The 22,859-nt window shown below is 43.0% G+C and overlaps 2 protein-coding genes across 2 annotated transcripts in view; both read left to right on the plus strand.

Annotated features, from left to right (window-relative positions):
* Window positions 1-3,877, plus strand: part of LOC142408267 (uncharacterized) — a 108,462-nt gene extending 104,585 nt beyond the window's left edge. Inside the window, exon 4 of the mRNA XM_075498609.1 lies at window positions 3,722-3,877. Within this exon, the coding sequence (XP_075354724.1) occupies window positions 3,722-3,877 (156 nt within the window). The remainder of the gene's footprint in view (window positions 1-3,721) is intronic.
* Window positions 3,878-5,466: 1,589 nt separating this feature from the next.
* STARD13 (StAR related lipid transfer domain containing 13) overlaps window positions 5,467-22,859 on the plus strand; it is a 147,246-nt gene continuing 129,853 nt past the window's right edge. The window contains exon 1 of the mRNA XM_075490775.1: window positions 5,467-5,597. Coding sequence (XP_075346890.1) covers window positions 5,474-5,597 — 124 coding nt within the window. The 5' untranslated portion in view covers window positions 5,467-5,473. The remainder of the gene's footprint in view (window positions 5,598-22,859) is intronic.

Here is a 22,859-nt window from a genome sequence, read left to right on the forward strand (position 1 = left end):
TTCTCTAATTTTGATTCTGTAAGAAATGTTTTTTTCATCAGAAGGAGTTTTCCAGGTGAAAATTCGTGGTTGCTCTAGGAAAAACTTTCATCCCATGTTTACCATCTCATCTTTATTCTAGCCAACTCTGCCTTGATAGACATAATCTGGTCTACTTCAGTGCATCCCAAATGCAAATACGCCGGCAGTTCTCTGCTGTCACTATTCATTGCAGTTCATCCTGCTTTTATGTTGCATCAAGTGAAGGCTACTTGGCTTAAGGCTGAAGGCCCTTCCCTATCATTTGTTTATCATTTGTTCAATAGTAAAAGCTTGATTCCCACAGTCTGTCTGTACAGGATGCCAGCTTTCGTTGTCTACTCATTACATTTTCAAGTACACATTTGCATGCTTTCTCTAAAAGTGGCCCTCATGCCTGGGAGTTGGTCCTCTGAATATGTAAAGATACCACATTAACCTCCTTGGAGACCCTCTTGCTAACTCGCTTTGCGTCAGTGCCTCCAAAAACTAATTCTGGTGTGCTAACACCAGTAGTTACGACGCTGGCCAGTATTGTTTTATTGTTCTCTTGTACTCCACCCTTCCTACCCCAATTAGCTCTTCTCTCCACTGGTGTCTTGTTTTATATTTAGTTTGTAATCTCTTGAGGGCAAAGACTGTACTTTTGCTCCATCCAGTTTCTGGTTCTAAGTGCTTTGATAATACAGTTTATTAATAATAATAATAATAAAGTACCATCCTCTGTATGAACAGAAGAAAAGCTTAATCCCCCCCCCCCATGCCAGTTTTAGCCAGGGAGAGGGGGCACAGTCAAACAGCAGATACTTTGTTACTGTAGTCTGTATCTGAGCATACTTAGAGCCTTTTCACAGTGAATACTGCAAGAAGTCCCGTTCATTTCAGCATTACTCACTGTGAACAGAAGTGAAATAATTTGGCCCCCACTAATGAAAGCCAGCAGTGCTCTGCTGCTGGCAAAGTTCAGAGTGATCCTCTCCCAGAGCTTCAGAAAGCTGAAATGGAGAAGGATGAAGAGATAGGTGCCAATCTCTTGATAAACTGGGAAAGAGTGAAACTGCTTTATAATTGATCCTCATTAAAGCTACCTTAAAATGATGATAATTTGCATATGTAAATAACAAGCAAGGAGAGAGCGCCAGGGAACGAGCTGGAACATTTTGTCCTCGTTCACAATGATTCTTATTTTTCTCTATCCAAAATGTTTGTTTGTTTACTTAGATGTCAAAGAGGACACCTACTCATATGCCCTTGGTGCTTTTCACAGAACTTCAACCACAGAATTAGTATGCAATTCACTGCAGTCTGCTATTAGGAAAACAAGCAATGGAAAACCTCAAATCTTTTTTTCCCTTCCGGTGGTAACCCAGACTTACAACATCACACTCAGGACATTTAGCCTGTGATAGAAAACAAATTCCAGAGCTCTAGGACCCCCAAAGAGATAAAGATCATTGCCAAAGTTATAAATATACTTGATGTATTTATATCTAGGCTGTCTGAGCTACTATTTGAAGCTATAAAAGCACAGCAACACCATTTTGAGTATAATAAACTTCAAGAAGCTTCATTAATTTTGTCAGTTCCTGAAGAATTAGATGTATTATAAAATTTGGTATTGCACTGATTAACATCAGACTGCATCAGTGATCCTCTAGTACTAACTGATTTCCTCTTTTGCTTTATTATTGCTTTTTAAGAGATACAAGTGTAAGGAGCTTGTGTCCACTAAACCACACGCAGTAACCAAGGATGTACTCTTCTCACATTTTCCTCTGCAAGACGTATCCTGTTTTGTTCTTCTACAAGCAGACAAATATTGTGAAGTGGTTAAACTAACAAAAAACCCCTGACTCACCATAATCAAGGACTAGAGGAAAAAAATGAAAGAAGTTGTACTTCTGTTGTGGTCTTTCAGTAGTTTGCAAATGGCAAACCAAGATGTAGTCATTTTTCTCTTTGCTTGGGCCTGATTCTCTTCTTACCAGATGCATGGGAGTTTTTACAGTGACTTTATTAGGACTAGATCAGGCTGCATAATGGAATCTGTAACAAATTAAAAACACACTGCTAATTAGAGGCCAGATTATTATGTAGTATCAATTAACTTGGCATTTAATTACCATGGTGATTGGGAGTAACTATAAATTGCTAAATATATAATTAGAACAACAGACTTCTGTGCCACAATGGCATCAGAGCATGGGTGTAATTAGCTTAGATTTTTCTCCCAACATTTTACATGCTTGCAAGCTTTTAAGACAGACAAATACCACTTTCATTCATGCCAATATTCTGTTATCAATGAGAAAAGACAAATACCATAGTCCAGCTTCTTTTAAGGCAACTGGGAATTTCCTCCTTTCTGTTCATCATATGCAGTGGTTTTATTGCAATTACTCTGAACAGAACCACTTTGGCATGACTAGTACCAAGCAAGAAAAATGCTGTTTCTGTGGAAAATGTGCTTTCCTTTTCTTTCCCCCAGAAACGTTATCCATCTTGTTCAGGATGTCAAAATGTTTCAAGCTGTAGACAAGAGCACTGATCAGTTGGCTACTTATGCACTTAACCAACAGATGAAAATGCGTGGAGGAAGACCAGAACTTTACCATTTAGTCATGCTTTCTAACATCCTAAAAGGAAGTGAAGCATCTTTGACCTATGAATGATCCCTAACACATACCTTTCTTCAAGCAGGTTGTGTAGAACAGCTCTTATTGTAACTGCTACTACTAGGTGTAATACATCAAAAATACCTTGGTAACTTGACTTCTGAACAGCTGACTATGCTTAAACGCATAAAATAGGAATGGGCCAGTTGCTGCATGCGGTGTTTTCTCATTACTTAATAGCACTGCTTTCTTTGGGGAGAAAAGCACAGTATCTGATCTTGCTGCTGGATTTAGTTTTCCACAAAGTACCTGAAATTAGTAAGATTTTTGTCAGTGCCTGCCACAGAGTTTGGTCTAGGCTTGCCAGTTCAGCTCTGCTGCTGCTAATGAAATACAGCCATATCACTGGAGTTTATCTCAGTAACCTGCGGTGAGATAACATGGTATTAGCAATTGCTAGTATCTCATTGCTAATGAGCTCCTTTCAGTAAACCTGGAAGTATAGGGACATTTTTTACAAAGTAACAGCTTCAAAAATGGCATAGAAAGGAAGAGAATATATTTTGTTGTATTGCTACATCCTGGCCATCACAGAAAGCAACTGAAGAAAGGGAGATCTATCTTCCAGACAAGATGGACATGGTAAGAGGGCACATTCAAGTGTGGCTGCCAGAAGAGCACTGTTGAAGGTTACAGTACTGGCTGACACGGACTGGTGTTTGTGGGTAGTGACAGAGCAGTATGATACAAAACCTTCAGAACTGAGTTTATGACTTCACCTTTAGACTGTGTGTTACTGCTGATCTTTATAGGGCACTTGAGTACAATGTCAGGAATTAATTTCTCACCTGGCTCCTAGCGGATAGGAGCCCATGGCAGAAAACAGGCATTGTACATCTTATGTACCGGTAATGGCTGTGTTGGTAGGGAATTAAATAAAGTGAGGCAGAGGTCAGAGGCAGATTTACGGGGCAGAGGAGCTGATTGTAGGAACTGTAATCCTCTCTTCTCCCATTAACATCAGCAGGTGTTTGCTCTGGGTCATGGGATGTGGGAGTATTTACATAATTATGCTGTCCCCCTTCCAGATCTTGGATGCATCCATCCCTGGAAGGCATCCCTTTTCTCATAAGAGTTTGTCCAGTCATTTGGAGGACACGGTAGCTGGAGTTGCAGGAGGAGGAGTGACATACAACATCTTCACAAGTTCTGGGCAAGCACGTCAGCTCTACTATATCAGATAGAGTAGTTTAAGATGAACCAAATTCACATCAGAGAGTAAGCAGAAGGCGTTATTAAAACTGAGTGGTAACATGGAACACATCAATTTGTTTGCTTTTAGCTTTTATGGGTGTTGCTGACATTGCAGTTATGGTTTTAATTTAAACAAGACGGGGATATCAATAATGTTTAACATGACTGCTTTACCAGGGTGTTTCAGTGTATGGCACTCACTTTCAGGAACATCAGCCTCTTCTTTGCACTCACGAGTACTCTGCAAAGAGAGTAAGCAGTAAGTAATGGTTTGTGACTAAATTAAATGAAGCCCCTGTTGTCCTTCTCGGCTGTTGGACTCTCTGCTGCCAGTCGTGCTGGGAACCATCCACTCTGCCAGTGGCTGGGATAGGGAAGGGGCCACTGTTACAACAGTGTTTCCCAGATCACAGAGGAAGCAGACACCCAAAACTGGTTTCCTAAATGGGATAAGGGCCCTGATGTTGCTCTCTGGCTCGTCTAGGGATGGAGGAATCAGGATTCCTTTTAGTCTGTAAATGTGTGCAAAAAGCGGCTGCCCGGGTTTAGTTTTGAATTCTTTTAGAAGTGTAAGAGCTTGTTAGAGAAGAGGAGATGATGCAGGGGGGTGGAAGGGATGAAGCAGGGGGAGGGAGGTGGGAGGTAAGTGGGTGGAATGCTGAGAAAGTGGGAAAGAAATGGGAGAGGCTGTGTTGCGAGGACTGTGGCTTGAGCTCGCGTGGAGAGTTGATAAGCTGAGACCTCGGAAAAAACAATTTTCTTTTGGCCAAAGTCGCGGCGTGGGTGAAGCACCTATTACAGATCCCCGAGAAAAAAGGCAGCTCGCTGCCAGCCAGGTTTTCTGTCACCTCGTGGCGGGCGACCTCGCCCTGGCGCGGCGGATGCCCGCTCTTCGCAGCGGGGCTCCCGCGGAGCCGGGCGGCGGGGCTGCCGTGGCGGCAGGCGGCTCCCAGTCGCTGTCCAGGGAGCGCGAAGCCTGGCCGGCGCCGGTGGCCCTGGGCGCGCTGAGGCGGGCAGGGGGAGGCGGCGAGCGGCCGGGGAGTGCTTGGCCGGACGGTTCCCAAACGAAGGGTCCGGGGCACCAGCGGGCTGGCGGAAGTTAGTCGCAGGGCCTGCGGTGGCCCGGGCCGTCGCCGGCCCCTGAGCCCGAGGGGCGCGGGGTCCCGGAGGGCGGGGGCGGCCATTTCCCGCCGCCGGGCCCTCACGGGCAGCAGCGGGGGCGACCCGCAGGCGGGGCCGACGACCCGCCTCGCCTGTCCGGACCCCGGGGCACCTTCCCCGCCCCGCGGGGGCTGAGGCGCGGGGGCGGGAAGGAGGGAGGAGGGCGGCGAGGCGCCGGGCGTGGGACGGGGCGCTGCGGAAGGCGGGCGGCGACGCTGCTGCCCCGGGGGCCGGGGCGGGGGCGGGCAGCGTGCCGGGCGGCGCTCAGGTGAAGGGGCCGCCCGCCCGGAGCGGCGGTGACGCGGGCTGCGGCGCGGCGGGGCTGCCCCGCGGCCCCATGTGGCCGCCGCCGCCCGTCCCCGGCGAGGGGAGCCGCCGCCGGCGCTGAGCGGGGCTGCCCGGGGCGGCATGCGGAGCCGCCGAGGATGAGCAGCCAGGGCCGCCCGGCCAAGGCGCAGCTCCGGAGGTCGCTGAGCGAGCAGCTGCGGGACTCCACCGCCAAAGCCTGGGACTTGCTGTGGAGGAATGTCCGGGAGCGGCGGCTCGCAGGTCAGTCCCGCCGCGCCGCGGCTGCCGCTGCCTGCCCGCGGCCGCCTGAGGGGAGACCCCGGGGATGTCCCGGCCCCGGCGGCGCACGGGGCTCCCCGCTCCGAGAGGACGTCCCGGGGGACGGCCGGGGCGCCTGGGGGGGCACTTGCCCCGCTGCCGCCGCCGCGCCGGAGCGCGGAGACCTCGGGGCTTCAGCCCGGGCGGGACGGGGAGCTCTCCGGCACCGCCTGGGCTGTCGGCATGGATGCAGTTGGCAGTCGCCGGGCAGGTCGGGCTGCGGGCAAGACCCGGGGTGCAGGCAGGTCGGACCCCCCAGCCCCGTGCAGGCAGCACCTGCCCGCGTCCTGGCGGGCACGGTGGGGGTGGTGCCACAAGCAGTCGGGCTCAGGGCTGAACCTGGAGGTAGCCCCACGTCGGAGGCACGTTCTGAGCGTCTCAGACATCAAGAGGGTTGAGTTTGCCTCCGGGAAGCGGGCTCACCTGCTTGTCTGATCAGTTTTCTAAGCCAGTTGCAGGTCCAGGTTGGTTCCTCATAGGGTTTGTGTGTGAGGAGGACCGCAACTCTCAAAGAAAAACGGTTCGTTTCATTTCAGGTGCTTTTATAGGTTTAGGTCACCTAACTGCTCTGGAAACTCGGGCTCCTGCAGTCTTACCATCCCCAGGTAGAGACCAGAAGGACACAGCGCAGGGCGGGTGCTCCAGTAGGTCGGGTCACATTTAGAGCACTGCTATCGCAGCAGCACATTTGCTTCATGCATGCAAACTTACCGCTAATTTGTATTTGCAAAATACTTCATGAATTAAAAGATCTAGAGGGTACCCGCAAGTGCAAGGTAGAATTATTATACTGGAAAAAAATATATCAAGATTTATGAGCAGAATCCTGTATAACGAAGGCTAATTTGTAAAGATGAATTTCTCTGCCACATCCTACAGCATTGTTAGGAGTTTGATGACCTTGCCTAGGGCACTGTGACATGCTGCTATTGTATAACACAGAGGTAAATAGTTTATGATATAGGTCTCTAAACTGTGTCTACAGCACATTAGCGCTTACGTACATACAATTAAAAATTGCACGGTAATTTTTTTAAAAATTAATCTAAAGTGGGTAGCTTCAGTAATGAATTACTAAACCAGCTGATTTTGTAGTGTTATGGTTACCCAAAATATTAATCTGTCTTTACATGTAATCTACTTTATTCCTATATTAATAGCAGATGCCAGCAGACATTCAGCAAGGATATTGTTGGCTATTTTTTTCTTTTTTGGTCAAAGACAACTATTGCTTGATTGAGCAAAGGACCTGGGCAGGCTGCCATGAAGCTGTAGCCAACTTCTTAAAGCAACTGGGTATTAAAATTGATGGAGTCAGACTTTTTATTTAAGGTGGATAGAATACTAATGTCCTGGGTTTATGCACTACCATAATTTAAGTGCTATTCATAATATGCTGGTAAGACACTGATACACATGCCCTTTAATTAAATGAATTATCTGACAATATAACAAAATGTGTATGCAAATAACATCTGTTGATTCCAGATATGTTCTCTTGTTGAGATGCTTTTATGTCTCTGGGATTTTTGTCCTTGTTTTTATATTTATTTGTCCCTCTGGCCCCCATAGCTGCAGTGCGTATTCCTCTGGTTCTTCTTCCAGCTATCGTTAATGAGAAGGCAGGGAATTTAAGCTGATCTAAATGTGTCATTATTTGCTGATTGCCAGACCAGCTTCTCCTCCATCACAATGGATCCGATCCCAGTCAGGTAGATAGTTGTATAAGTTTCCTTCTTTTTTTCTCAAAGTTGACATTGTGGGTCAGCCCTGACTGACAGTCAGAGCAGCAGTGTAACTGGTAACTAGTGTTTAAAAGCAACGACCGAAACAAAACGCAGTTTTAACCATCAGTGTGCTGTCATATTCCAACCATCAAGCCAAATAAAGACTTGTGATTAAATCATCATTGTGATGACGGCTTTCCAGGCACTTAAATAGTTACTCTTTTGGTCTACTTTACTTTTTTATCTGTTTGTTAAAGTTTCAGACACCAGTTGCCCAACACATACCTGCAAAGAAAGTAAGCACAAGACAGCTTAATTCATAAAAATGATATAATCATTGGGGTTGGACAAGACTCTGGGAGGTCTCTAGTCCAGGCTCCAGCTCAGAGCAGGATCAGCACTGGGAGCAGGGCAGGTTGCTCAGGGCTTTCCCCAGTGCTCTTTGGGAATAGTTTCTGCCCCAATGTCCATGTGCTGGAGCAGAGGGCAGCAGGACACAGCTGGGCAGCAGGGGGATGAGCTGGAGCAAGGAGCTGAACCTTGGCTAGAGCAAGGAGAGCTGAACCTTGGCTCGGCCACTCTCAAAGAGGCAGACAGCATGGTTGGGTTGCTGTGGAAAGTAAGCTGTGCATAAAAAGACCGCTACAGGGTGCTCCTTCCCTCCCTCCCTCCCTCTCCTGTTACAGCAGAGATGATGAGCAGCAGCCTGGCTCCTGGCGTGCTCCTGGGACAGGGCTGCTCCGTACTGTCTCTCATTCAGAATGGATATATAGTGCCCAGCAGCTTTTAGTCACTCTTTCTGATTCACTGACTGGGATTTGTTTTTTAAACGACGAGTGTACCCACTACAGTGCCACAAATGCCAGCCTTAGTTTTTCTGTGCTTTTCATAATTTTTGCAGAGGTAGTTTACACTGTTTGTGTTCCCACTATGCTTGTGGTTTAAGTTGGGATTCACAAACTGATCGGGAAATGTACCAGAATTTTAACTCCCTTGTTGGAGTGGGGATCTATTTGAAAAGTTATATAAAATACTGTTGGTTTAATGTAATCTGAACCACCGTGCCATTATTGAAAACCATTGTTTTAGGAATTTGACTTACGTATTTAATAGACTCTTTAAAAGTGATGACCCTAAGGTGATTCTGAGATCCTGCTCAAGTCATGATCACCTGTTACAGTAAAACACAACAAGTTGTAGTCGTTACATCTGTTGTATGTAGGTGAAAAGCACCACTGTCTATCTGGCATTCTTTCAGTTACTATATACTAAAAGAAAATCACAAAGAATATAATTAAGCTTTGAAGCTCAGTACTTCAAAGTCAGGAAACACCAGAGGTAAGGATGCCTGTTGCTGCCTTGTTGTGCAGCCTCCTCGCAGTGTAGGATTGTCTTTTAATGACACGATCACATCCCCCTTTTTTGCACAGAGCTTTTCTGCCTCATTGAGTGCACAAAATAACGATCCCCATTGCTGAATCTGTTAACCTAGAGCCTGCTGTACTGCAGCCTTCTCAAATCCTGGACTGAGCAGAGAATTACAAATTCCCTCAAGTGCTCATGAGCATGGTGCTTAGGAGTGCTGAGTCTTGCGTACTTTGTACCATTAATGTTTTAATTGTGTTCCTAGAAGCTGTAAGGTTATGTTGTTCCCATTTTATAGGTAGGAACCAGAGGCACAGAGAGGTTGAACTCAGGAGTATCAATAACTCTGAGTGTTAGAACTTGAATTTTCTACTTTAATATTCAAATTATGGCTCTCAATGGCTCCTATTGCACAGCACTTGTGCAAAGCAGCCTCCAGGATGTAATTGTACTGCACCCAGGGAATGAGTAACTCGCAATTCCTGGCGGTCTGATCAGATTTTGTTTCAAGTGACTTGCTGAAAACCAGACAGAGAGGGATGGAACTGCAGGGGCACCATTTACTTGGCATAGTCTCAGAAACACGTTTTTTTCCTGTGTGCTGTCTCCCACCCTTTCCTTCATGCCCTCCAGCATCTGCAAGAGATGTAGCAGGAGTCCTGCAGCAGCTGGCTTAGTTGGGTATGTGACTCTGATACACGACTACATCATTGTCCATCATCAGATGGGATCCTAGGGAGGTGCATGTGCAGATGAGGTGAAGACTTTGTCCTCGCGCCTAATGGGAGGAGAGTTGAGTTAGGATTAAACAGGTGAGTTCAGTTCTGAGACTTCCTGAAGTTTGAACGCTTGACTTTGTGACCCTAACATTCTTCTAATAATAGCAAGTTTTGTCTCTAATTTCCTAGGTTTAGCTTTTAGCTGTGGTTTAGCAATCCACAGATTGCTGTTGGGATTTCTGCTCTGTAAGGCTGCCACTGCTGTGTCTGCAGCATAGATACACCCTCAGCCTTTTTGCCAAATCTCTTCTCACCTGAGCTTCGTGTCCTCCAATACTTTGTATGTTCTGTGTTCTTGAAGAGGTTATATCCCCATTCGATTTCCTCTAGCTCTTCAGGTACAATTCCTCTTATCTCTTCATTGACATCCTCTCTACTGCCTGACTGCTGACAGCAATACAGGACAGGATACCTCTGAATGCTGTCCCAGCTCCTACGTAGCTGGAGAGCTCTCCGGGAGCAACTGCCTGGGGTGATTTTGGGGAAGGATGTAGGATGCTCCCACCCTGTTTTGGGCAAGTTTTCCACCAAGTCTCCAGTGGTTTGCTCAGACTGACATTTCAAAGTTTTATAACTTGGCCAAGTTTGGACAGATTTTTCCGAGACCGATGTTAGAGTGACTCTTGAACCTTTGCTGTGAGGTTACGGGTTTTTGTTTCAAATGATGAAGCACTAGTTTCTCAATCAAGCAGCATGAAAATGTACAGTGGGACAACATACCATGGACTAATTTTATCTTAGAAATGGATGACCTGCAGCACCAAAAATTTGAACAGGACCATGAGGCAGGCTCAGGATTAAAAGAAAATTTTAGTCCAAAGAAGCCAAAATTAATATCTTTAAATAGAAAGGTTTAGAAAACCTACTCTTGGGTATCCTTAACTGTTCAGGAAGACCTTCTACACTGATTTGCAGCTACAAGCTTCAAATGTGTCTGAAATGCATTTATGTCAGAGATTAAACTGAACATTAGCTAAAGTAGGGTAGAAAATGGAGAATAATTTGTTCAGCAGAAAGTAATTGCCACATTTGGCATTTGGCAAAGACGTCAAGGCAATGCCCCGTCTCCTCTGAAAAGTAACTTGTGGTTGGTTTGTGGGTTATTGTGGTTTTAGTGGGTGCAAATGATCACGCCTAAGTTTGTAATTGCACCTCTGGTGACATGGTGCTCCCTGGCACCAGCTGATCTGTTGATCCTGGGGAACATGGAAGAGAAAAGTGGGTCTTAAAAAACTACCAGTCACAACCAGAACTATATGAATTTTAGCACAGTTTTCTGTCGTGTCTGTATGGAGGCAAGAGCAGCCATATTTGTGGAGCCTAATTAAAGAAGCATCAAATCTACAGGCACCTCATAGTTTTTAGTTTTCAGTTAAAATGAAACATTTATAAAGAAATTGCTCTTCCAAGTTTGTACCCTGCGAAGCAGAACTCATTATTTCTGGTGTGATGTATCCTGAGGTCAGTGTTAGGAGAGTCCAAAGGAAACACGTGTACCAGGCTCCTCAGAGAACCCCTGAGCAAAGGCAGGAGTCCTGATATGGGGCCAATCTTAATCCTGCTGCATCTTGATATTATTCTATTACTGAAATTTCTTCTTAATTAAGATCTTTGTGTACAGCACAAATGTGGCAGGTTAATCTAATTAAAGCTGTTCAAGAAAATAGTGGGGTTTTTAATAAAATAATTTTGCCAGGTCAGTTTTCATTATGGAGCATGGGAGATGTGCATGTGAAAAATTTAGTATTTGTTGTGGTCTGTTTGGTGGGCATACTTTTATGTTCTGCTTTAAAATCGTGCACGTATGTTTTCAGAAAGCAGAGATGTTGCAGTCTGTGTCCCCACCACTGCACTGGAGAGTACAAGATGCCGATTCTCATGTATGTTGATAAGATGTATATATGTAAATTCCCCCCTAGCCTGACCCCATCAATGGGAAAAGACTGTCCTTTGTCAAGGAGAAAAGTCATGAAAGATGTTCTTTATTCGGGATGGAGTGCTTCAGGGAAGAAAGAAAGTGACTTATGAGTTATTCGCTTGGTCAGGCATGCCAGGAAATTTTCTGCTCTTGTATCAATCCTAAAGAAAATGTAATAGCCAAAAAAGTAGTCAATGATCTCATAAATTATATTAATCACGCTACATATTCTGTATTAATGTTAGGACTTTTTTTAAGTGGATTTCTTTAAAATAGATAGATGCTCTTCTTTGCATGCATGTTATGTCAGTATTCTGTAATTTCCATCTCCTTCCCTAGACACTCCCTGAAGACCAGCAGTTTGAATCTGCAAAGGGGTTGATGGTGGCAAAATACCACCATTGTTAGTTCTGCTGCTGCCAGGTTCTCATGACCCCCAGCAACAAGAAGTTAATTCCAGAAATACAATTACAAAAATACCAATATGCTTGACCTGCCAAGTATTTCTGTATCAGCATGAGACTGCAGAGGGGGGTGATGGAGGACTCCCCACTGTCTCAAAGTCCAGAGAAAGATGTAATTTTCTCGTACCCACTCCCATGGCTCCGTTGCCGTTTGCTGTGTAAGGTTTGGAGTGACTGTGGAGGAGCAGCAGAGGTTCCTGGGGCAACAGCAACAGTCATCTTCTGGTTTTACATTTAATCCATAAATTCTGTATTTGAACAAGTCGTGCTTCCATCAGAGCGAACTATATCAGAGATTGTTTTCCTAAGAAAAATTCAGGTTTGATAGCTTAATTTCCTAACATGAGAGACAAAACTCTGCTGATAAAATGGGGAATCAGTGCTGGTAATAGGACTGGATACCATTTGAATCAGTCAGTTTCTATTTGATAGCTATTTAGAAAAGATTCTTGATAGATTTCCTTCTTTCTGGGGCTTGGCTGTTCACTGATTTCAATGACACATTAATCTTTATAAAATACCCATTTTTTTCTTAGAAAGTTATAATGGCGGTCCTTTTTATAGTACAGCTTTCTTTTATTTTTTCTTTTTTTTTTTTTGCTACTGACTTTGCGTGGTTCCTTGAGCATCCACAGGGTTCTTTCAGTTCTCAGTAGACAAGTATTTCTCCTTATATCTCTGCACATATAGATGGCCTCAGTTCATTCCACCTGTAGATGTTTCCTGTGTGACTAGAAGTAGGCTGATACCTTGTCAGTATGCTACACCATGCCTTTGTGGAGGATTCCTGTAAGCACTGTAATTATTGCTGATGTTTGCAGACCATAATATTGGAAACAAATCATAGTACTATTTTGCCAGAAGCAGGATATGTAATACAATATTGTTTAAGTTCCTGTATGTTTAGATAGGTGTGTTTATTGGTACTCATATTTTTCTATGATATATAGGAGCTCATATAGACTGATACAAATACTTTACTTATTTGTCTGACATTAAACTGTAATGACATTTTTCCATCCCAAGATTGCTTCTTAATACCAGTCATGGCATATTAAATTATGTATCTTCTCAGTTATTCCCTATTAGGTGTTTTGTATTTATTTGTATGACTGTAATCCTACAGACCACTTTTCATATCCCCACGCCAGTCACTTTATTTATAATAATAATTATGCCAGAACATTCATGTAGAACATTTATATCCCCAATAAACTTTTAGCTGCTAAGTGAACACCATAATAATTCCCAGCAATACAGCCTTGTTGGTGGCTGGCCAGCAAATTCCTAAACATGGGAAATTTCTGGACTCAGCAAGGCCCTGGAGACGGGACTCCCACTATTCTGCTTTCCCAGCTACAGTAGGACGTGGCGTTTAGTTTCAGGACTCAGTGAAGTCTCAGTTCTGAATTTGGTGTTACTGCTTTTTGTTTGAATGAAAAAAACTCTTAAAAAATGTCCCATATTGTAATATTTGTAAGGATTCTGAGAACTTAGATGACTTAACAATTTGATTTGTGCAATACTTGCCAGGCAACGGCCTTATTTCACAGCAGTGGTTTGACTTATATTTGTCTTCTTGTATTTTGGATTTTTTGCATTTCTCGTGAGACAGATGTTCTGTCTTGCTCTTCGTGATCTCTTTTGTTTTTCTGTTATAGCATGACCAATTCCTGTGCTGCTATATATCATAATTCCTTTAAAAATCATCTTCTTGAGTCACAATTCATTGAGAAACCCAGCTTTCACTTCAACTGAAGCATATTTTAATATCAAGTTTGAAAAGAAAAGCTTGAAAATGTGAACTTCAGAGTCTGAAAAGACAGAAAACAACAAAAAAAACGTATTTTGTAAAATGTCATAGTTTTCAGCCAGCCTCATGATTTTAAAGAAGTGATGCCTGTCTTACGACTCTTGAAAATTTAGTTTTGGGAATATTCTTTTCTTTTCAATTAATAAAGAATTTGTGATGGTTTCTTTTTGTTTATTACAGGCTTAAAAGTATGACAGTGTAACAGGCTCCTTGACTGACATTAGAGCATCCAAAAGAAGACTGCACTTCTGTAGCTCCTTTGCACGTCCTGTTTACAGTTCAAAAATGAAAATATTTTGACAATCAGGCCATCCTGGTGCAGCTTATACTGCAAATAAGCAAAGATTGAATGTATATAGATACGAGTCAGCAAGTAACTATGGTACAAGAAGGGATCAGGAACAACTGCAGTTCATGGCACATGGTTCTGAAAAACCCCAAACTCCAAAAATCAATTTAATTAATTTAGGTAATAAACAATTTTTTGTGAAATATTCTGCCCGTGGTTCCAGTAGAGGGCAGTAATTTACATACAGTGATATCAATTAGTATGTGTCCACAACATGCATCACAGAATTCTAGACCCAATAACTGGTTTTACTAAGATAGTGCAATATTCAAGGCATACTAAGTCCCTCAAGGATAGAGTGCCACCCTGAAGTTTTATTTCCTGTGCTTTTGCAGCAGGACTTAATCACATCTAATTACAGTAGAGTTTACGCAAGTCGTCCACAGCTGACTAAACTAAATCACCTCCACATGCCCCGATCCCACATGCAGAGGTGTGCAACATATGCCCCCAGTTTAATGCCATGAAACCCCCAGACTGAGGGGCTGTGACACACAGCTGTGACACAGCTCTTACATTATTTGGGTCACTTAAAGCAAGAAAACATGCCCAAAACTATGTGTTTGGATCCTAAGGTAATCACATGAGGTCCAAAACTATACAGTGCTGATACAGCCTTTCTCACCTGCAGGGTGCTAGTCCGGAGCAGTGTGTACAGACCAACTCTCCATCCCTTGAGATTACTTCCAGCAATTACTACACTTAGCAATGTAGAAGTAGACCAGAATTCATGAGAGTTAAAAATCCTGAGATGCTTTCAGTGAGCATGCCAATCAAAACTAAAACATATTCTCCTGTATATAGTCATCAGAGTGAACTGTATTTCAACAGATAATTTCATTGAGATACTGATTTTTTTTTCCCCGTTGCTGTTGAGCAGTAAATACGTAGAAAGTTTTTGTGTCCAGAGATCATTTTTACAGATCCAGCAACATGCTGTAGTACAGTGAAAGAGGAGGCAATGAAACTTATAATCATTGCTTTTCTTTAAGCGGTAAAAATGTGATTCCTAATCTATTTCAAAACCACTACCATTTAAAATTTATGCTTAGCTAAAAATTGTTTAATCTGCGAGTATTTCTTTAGCAGCAAGATAAGTTCACTAACTCCAAAATAGCTTTCTTAATTCTGTCAATACTTTGCAAATTTTACTTGTCACAGATCTAAAATAATGCGGTGATAATTGGTTTCTTCTGTTGCTAGAGCTAAATGAATGGCACTGGTGCCCCGGGAAGCTAAGTGGCATGTTGTCTGGGGAGGAGGGATTCATGTCCCAGGCTGTGATGCGGCAGAAGACACCAAACCTTCACAGGTCATTTAATACAGCAGCACTTTAAAAAAAAAAGATGAATTGGAGTATTGGTTTTATTATAGTAAGAATTTAAAGTGAAATTACCTTCAGCACAGAGCATAGTTCAAATATACCTTGTATCATATGTAGATCTGTTTGAATTCAAGCTAAGAGTTTCTTGAAATATCTTTGTATTTGGACTTCGTTCAGTGCAATTTAGGAAGAAATTCAGGGTAACTTCCAGCTCCAGGAAGGGGATAGCTTGAGGGAATGTCGAAAGACTTAAGTAAAACCCAGTGTTACAAATTATACTTCTCTCAGTCAAAATACAAAAGAATTACACTTAGCATTGGAAAAAAGGGCTCCTAAAGATTTAGAATCCTCCTGCATTGGTTCATAGCTTGGACTTCCCTGAAGTGCATTGCAGACACGTGTAAGTTTATTTTGGATTCACTGCATGGAGGAGTGAGGACCTTAGCATATGTCCCAACTTTTAGGTTATTTTCAATGTGCCTCTCATTCCTCTGGTAAATGTACCTCTCTTTCTCCATCCCAGCCCCACTCATCCTGATCTGAATGACGTGCTGTTTCATAGCTTATCCAGAATAATGCTGTAGTAAATTATTTGAGACTGTGAGTCGTTTATGTGTCAGTTGACTGCTGAAAGAATATGCGATCGGCATCTCATGGTTTTGCTCATTTTAAGAGGTCTCTTTAACGTAAGAACAGATTTTATCTAAATAAATCAATTTTACAGGGAGATTTCAGCCATTGGATTTGTAGTAAGAAAGAAACTTTTTATTTATGACATTGGAAAGACCACAGCTGGGAATGTGCCCATTAATAGACTCAAACAGATGGATTCTGACAAGTCCGTGAACTATTCATACTCTTTTTTAGCAAATATTTTGCAGCAATCCCAACTTGCAAATGCTACTTCGGAAACAAATATGGAACTCTCTGTCTGTCTCAAGGCAGAAAACAAAAGAGTGATGAGTGAATTTAAAATACTGTGGGTTGAGTATGTATATGATATTCACTTGAAATTTAAGAAGGAGTGCTTTTAATTTAAGGCGAATAGTTATGCCTTGATGCAATAAATGTTTTGAATTATAAATAAAGTCATAGAGGGTAGAGTGTCTTTATAGATGTAGTGAAGTGAGGATTTTCAGCAAAGGCTGGCACCGCTTTTTTCAGGAAACAAAAATATTTTCCATTTGTGGAAGTCACTGTCTGAGAGAAGGTAAAGCACATCTTCAGAATAGCTCTCTAAATAAAGTAGCAGGAATAGAAGAAAATGATACAATATGGGCAAGCACTAGAGGAGTTGATAGTTACGAGCAAACTGATGGGAGGAGGACTGCTGTGTAATAGTATAACTAGTGACTCAGAACATGTACATTCAAGTAAAACCAATGCATGGCACACATTATTTCTCTTCAATTTTTAAACTTTAATTTGTAGCGTTACAATTTTACTGAACATCACTGTATTTCTGGTATCATAGGAAGGTAAGAATGACAACCGATTCCTCTTTTCTGTATTATTTATTACTTCATCTACCTTTACCACATCTGCTATTGCTTTTCTCAGTTGAGATTTTCAAAGCCCCATGACAGCACTGAGCCCATCAGCTATCTTTGAACAGACTGGGAAATTATATAGCCAAAAAGGCACAGTCCGCTTTCAAAATGTCAGTAATAGCCATTAACATGTTTAACCAAACACATGTACACTGAACCTCTACCTGAATTTCTGCCACATGGTGAGGTGTTTGGGGTTTTGCCCAGTTTCTTTCCTGGGAAGAACTCTTACAGCTTCTTTATCAGTTAAAGATTTGGACCGTTTTTTTTTTCTGCCAGTTACATTAAGGAAAATAAAGAGCAACTTCTCCAAAAGCAGCAGAAATGCTCTGGATTCTGATGTAAGGATGGCTTTTATCATCCTGACTTGACTCACTCCATCACTCCTGAAAATACAGAAGCATTAGTTCCTAAAGAGTCAGAAGCATATAGTTTTACATCAGCTTGGCAAATGAGTATTTTGGTAATTAGAGTTGCTGTCTCTATATGTCCCTAACAGCTCCAAGTGCTTTTATTTCAGAACAAAGCTGATAATTTGATTATGGCCTTAATTCAGCAGAGCACTTAAATGCTTTGTAAATTTAAATGGTTAAGTGTTCGACTCATGTGAACTCGTCTGTTTTGTTACATTTAACCTCTAAACCAACAGCATATTATTTTTAAAAATATTATCTGTTAAATCAGTGCGGTAGGATGCGTGAGTTCATCAGAAATGGGAAGGTAGCAGAACATCCATATTTCTGATGTATAATAAAATAGAGGATACCATACCTAATCTGATTCAGAGATCAAATACATTTCAGAATCTAGGTTAGACAAGACACCACCAAATGAAATTGACTCTGAAACATCTGTTTGGTTTTATACAAAACCATAAACATACATAATTACAAAACGGCCTAAGCTGTTTCTTTTTAAGGCACCCTAAACAACAAGGACAGGAAGACAAGTGTTACGAAGCCAACGCATATACATTAATCGTGGCATGGCAGCATTTTAAAGAAACTATCAAATGCAGAGGGATTATAAAACAGCTGGGATGAATTGTAGGTAGGAACACCAGACTTCACAGAGCTGTTTTTTAAATCTCTGGATTCTAGGTCACAGCAGAGGCTATGATGCAGAGCGCTCGCTCTTTCACTCCTTCGAGTTGCTTTCTCTTAAGGGAGGATCATGACTTTTAGAGGGCTGGAACCATTATCTCTTATGGAAAGGATCAGTTGGTGCAGTCGTTAGGGATCTTGAAACTGGGATGAAGTTTATTGCTGTGACAGATCGGGCAACATATGGAAGGAAATAAGACGTTCTCCAGAGACAGATTAAGTTTTTGCCAAGGCATTTTATTGAAATTTTGGAAAATAAACAGGTCATTAATTGGGTCCAGATTTAGCTACTGCAAATTGTGCAAAGATGTTGCAAACCAGATGCTTTCCCCTATTTGTTTTTACAGCCCTTTCTATTTATGGATGCTCTTATTTAATGACTTATTTCTTTAATAGAGGGCATTGTTTTGCACTGGAAATCGCGTCTCTCAATTAGTTTTGCCAGTAGATGCTTGAGTAAAACATACATGTCCGCACAACTTCAGGGGACAAAACAGTCAGCAATAACATTAGGAATAACAAGTAGGAAATAAGCAGTAGGAAGTTGTGGAATACAGTAGTTCTTGTAAAGTTAGCATCTAATTCTTCCCTGGGTTCCTTAGCACATAGCGGTTTTCAGTCTTTCTCTATGCAGACCCTGCTAGTGAAATGGTAGAGGCAAAGACACCTATCCCAAGGACAGCATCCTAAGACTTGGCTTGCCGATGAAGGTGTGAATACAATCCATGTCAGCATTTCCCTGGCTTTCCTGAGGTATGCAGCACAGCCACTGACGTACCTGTCAGCCCCAGTTTCAACGTGATCTCCAGATCAAGGCTGGATCCCAAAATGGGAATGTAGCAGCCAAGTCAGCTAAGCTGTACCGACTGACAGACATACTTGAGAAAAGAAGTCTTCATTCCTTTTCCACTTAGGTTTCATTTAGTTCTCGGAGTACAGGCATTATGTTAGGCTCTATCCACAGTCTTCATTCATGTTATAAATAACATACCAGGTGAAAAGCATCTGCCCTGACTTGAAAGCAGTGAGTCTAGTGGGGATGCCTTCTAAAAGGATTGAGCTAGTCACACGAGGTCCTTTGCAATCAAGACAGAAATAGGTACCTCTGAAAGCAAGTCCTGTCATCCTGAAATAGGTGTGTGAGACAAGGGGGATGAATTGTCCTCCAGTGGTGCTTATTTCTCTCCATAATCCTAGCCACATGACAGCACCAAAGACCTGCCTGCATCAATGACAGGCGGGGAAAAAGCCATCTCTTCAGCCGCCACCTGAGTGCATTTGATAGGGAAATCAGTGAGCCACTAGCATTGCGGAAGTTTAATTTTAGAGATTGCTGTTCATAGCACCTCTGGCTTCGTTTTAAGGTACCTGCTCAAGTATAGCATGGCTGGCTTCATTTTAAGGTACCTGCTCAAGTAGGCAAAGCAGGAGATCGAGCTGACAAGGCACCTGTGACTTCAGTGGCACTTGAACATGCACTTGAAGTTACATGTTCCGACAGTGACCAGCCAGTGTACCTGAACCTCGCATAAATGTATTTCTCCATTTCCAGATTATTCTGGGGAGGCAGATTGTGAATTACACGTCCTTAGAAGACGTACCGAATTTATCGTAATAAAAGCTGTGTGATGTTATTTGTGATCCCTGACTGGTTTAGCTAAGCAACAATGGCAGCAGCCACGCAGATTTCATACTGCATGCTTTAAAGCGTGTTTTAAGGTCCACTTTTCAAACTACTAGTTAGTTACCCAATGTGTGAATATTTGTTGTACTTGGTACAGTGTCCTCGGTCAGAGCAAAAGTCCGTCAGCCTCAGGTACCCTGTTTTTCACAACAGCTGCTAGTGGATACTTAGGAAAGAGCATAAGGACATGGCGAGTTTATGGTATGGCCTCTTAGCTTCCAGGTTTCAGTAAACAGTTCTTTGCTATGTTGTTAACAAGGCTGCCAATTAGGAACAAAGTAAGAGGGAGGTTTACGATGTGACTGTGCACTTCCTAGCTGAGCTACACCTAAGCTGGTGAGACACAGAGTCTGTTTCCCGTTTGTAATCTTCTGGAGACGTGTAATCCCTCACATCACAATTGCTATTTTAAAAAGTTATTTTCAAATCATTCACAGGTGTCACGGCCAGAGTTGCCTCCCTGTCACATGAACTTTCACAAGTCTGAGCAAAGTGGGAACAAAGTTTATTTTTAAAGCAATACGGACTTACTAGTGGTTTGAAAGCAAAACGTTCAGAACTCCATTTGGTTTTAATTTATCATCCAACCTATTATGTTTAGTAACATATTAGGAAGCAGTAAGTATATTATTTGTCATAAGGTCCTTAGGACATAAAAAGAGGAAAAATAAAGACTGAAATACATGAATCTCTGGTTCATTCTTTTGCAATCCAAGTACAGAGTGCATACAAAGTACTTCAAAGCCAATTCTGATCTCAGCCACGCAAGTGCAAATCCTGAACATTTACAGGGTAATCAGCGAATTCTGGTTTGGAGTAAAAGACCTCCAACAGCAGCATGGTCTGGAAACTCTTTTTTTTCAGGACCCAGTTTTGCCTTAATTTCATGTCCTTGTAGCTGAGAGCAGCACTTAACCTGTCAAAATCTAACTGAAAGAGGAGAAAAAAAATCAGCAAACCTAAACAGGACCAACCTTTTTCAAAGATCACGTGCAACTTCTGTTCTGCAATTTTAGTTGCTCAACTTGAGATACTTCAAAGAGGTCTTATGTTCAGACTGAGGAAACCAACGCTCCCAGAAAGTCAGAGCTTTGCAAGTGTCATGGAAAATCGACCCAGGATGAGTAGTTCCTTTTGAAGGTTTTGGCCAAGGAATTTTTCCAGTAAAACTACATTCCATAAACATGGAGCAACACCTTAAGTAGACAACAACAAATGAGGAACACCGTGGGGTTGATTTGAAACAGAGCTGTATATTCAGAAGGTGGGAGAGGGAGGAAGCCTGATAGAAGGGCTTGATAGGGTGCAAGGATAAACAGAGGGTAGACGGCAATATTTTCATCACGCTGGAAACGAGAGAGTAAAAAAGAAATTCACAGCTGGTATGGACCTTATCAACCAACTCTCTTGGTCTGCCTATTTTGAACAGAGGGGGAATCAACAGAGGAGAAGAAGTCTTGGTAAGTGGTTGCTGGAGGAGGGAGGAGGATGTGCAAGGGAGCGCGTAGGTGTACAGAGCTAGAGGGGGGAGAGGTGGAGAAAGAGAATATGATCCAGGGCAGGACAGCTGATACGAGGAGAGGGGAGGAGAAGGAGGGAATGTCTGCTGGAGAATAATTCACCGCGCCTGCATTGCTGCAGGTTTTAGGCTCTCTCTGGTCCTTCCTGCTCACTGGAAGCATTTCTCAGAGGCAGGCTGTGGGGCAGGAAGAGTAGGCTGCCTGAAGAAACAGTGTGGTGGCTGGCAAGGGAGCTCTGGGAAGCCCTTTCCCCTGCATGGCTCCTACTATTTGGCAGGCTTCCACTCTGTAAAAAACCACACCTGCAGCTTGTTGGCCAAAATGACTTTATCCAGTTAGATACATCAACTCTACAGTTTCTATACAGTGCAGTGCAAACTGAGTTAAAAAAAAAAGTGCAAGAAAGAAATACAGAATCTGGAAATGGAAAGCTTAAGTTGTGCACAGAGCAGCTGATTGCTGGGAGACAGAAAATCCTGGTCAGGGACTTGTCCAATTTGTGAATATCTGTTTATATTGTAAACTGTTCACTGCTGGTTTATTGTGGAAGGTCTGCCAGGGATTATTGTTTTGTTTTGGGTTTTTTTGGTTTTTTTAAAATAAAATTATAACTGTTTGGTATTCCTAAATCTTCTGATACAAAAAAATAATAATTTGGGATTAAAAGCTATGGGCATCATGCATTCTTTTTCAGACATACAAGGCAGTTAATGTACTGTACAGAGCAGTTGATGCAGTTTATGCTAAATTCTAGCTTTAGGTGAGGGATAAGTGATACATGCATGCCCTGTATTTCCCCTGACTTCTTTATTTGTGCGGTTGCCATTTAGGCACTAGCATGGCTAAAATTATGCAGCCAGCTAAGCGTGCAAGTGTGTTGGTCGCACTTGCAGTGACATGGTGGGTCAGCCTTAAAGCTGGGCTAGTGACCAAATTCACTGCTCATCCATATTACTTTCTGTACAGGACCTTTTCTCCAGTTCTGGGATGCCCAAGATGGTAATCTGGGTGAAGGAAGAAAATGTCATGTGCACCCTGTTCTCCAGGGCATGGGCAAGCACATACCCAGATGCCATGGGGACAGACCTCAGCTTTGTGCTGGATTCAGTGCCTTCACTCGCCCTTGCAGCAACAGTATGGCACTGCCACCTGTTAGGCCAGATGGTCCTGCGCTGTACCAGGGATGCTGGCTGCCACGAGACTTAAGTCAGTTGGCTTTGTCAGGGAGATGGGAGAGGTGGAGGTAGAAAGGGTCACTGCAGCTTCTGCAGAGGGCATCCCTCCCGGGAACACTTGCCACTCCATGTAGCCCAAATTCCCACCACGCATCAGCCAAAACCCCAGCTTTCCTGGGTCTCCAGGAAGAGTAACCAGCAAAGGGATGGCTTTGCTGTACCTAGTGGCTGTCTTGGTGGTGATGGCTTGGGGATTGTAGAAAAAAATGAGACATTTCAACTGTTAGTGAACAAAATGCTTCATATGCATCCTGCAGAGTACTTCCTTGCATGCTAGGCTGCAGTCCAGCCCTAGAGTCAAGACCCAGCTTATCAGTTAGTGCGTATTGCTCTGTAGAGCCGCATATACAAACACTACATCCTTTTTATGCAGT

The sequence above is a fragment of the Mycteria americana genome, chromosome 1 (assembly GCF_035582795.1).
Source record: "Mycteria americana isolate JAX WOST 10 ecotype Jacksonville Zoo and Gardens chromosome 1, USCA_MyAme_1.0, whole genome shotgun sequence".
NCBI classification, from domain to species: Eukaryota; Metazoa; Chordata; class Aves; order Ciconiiformes; family Ciconiidae; genus Mycteria; species Mycteria americana.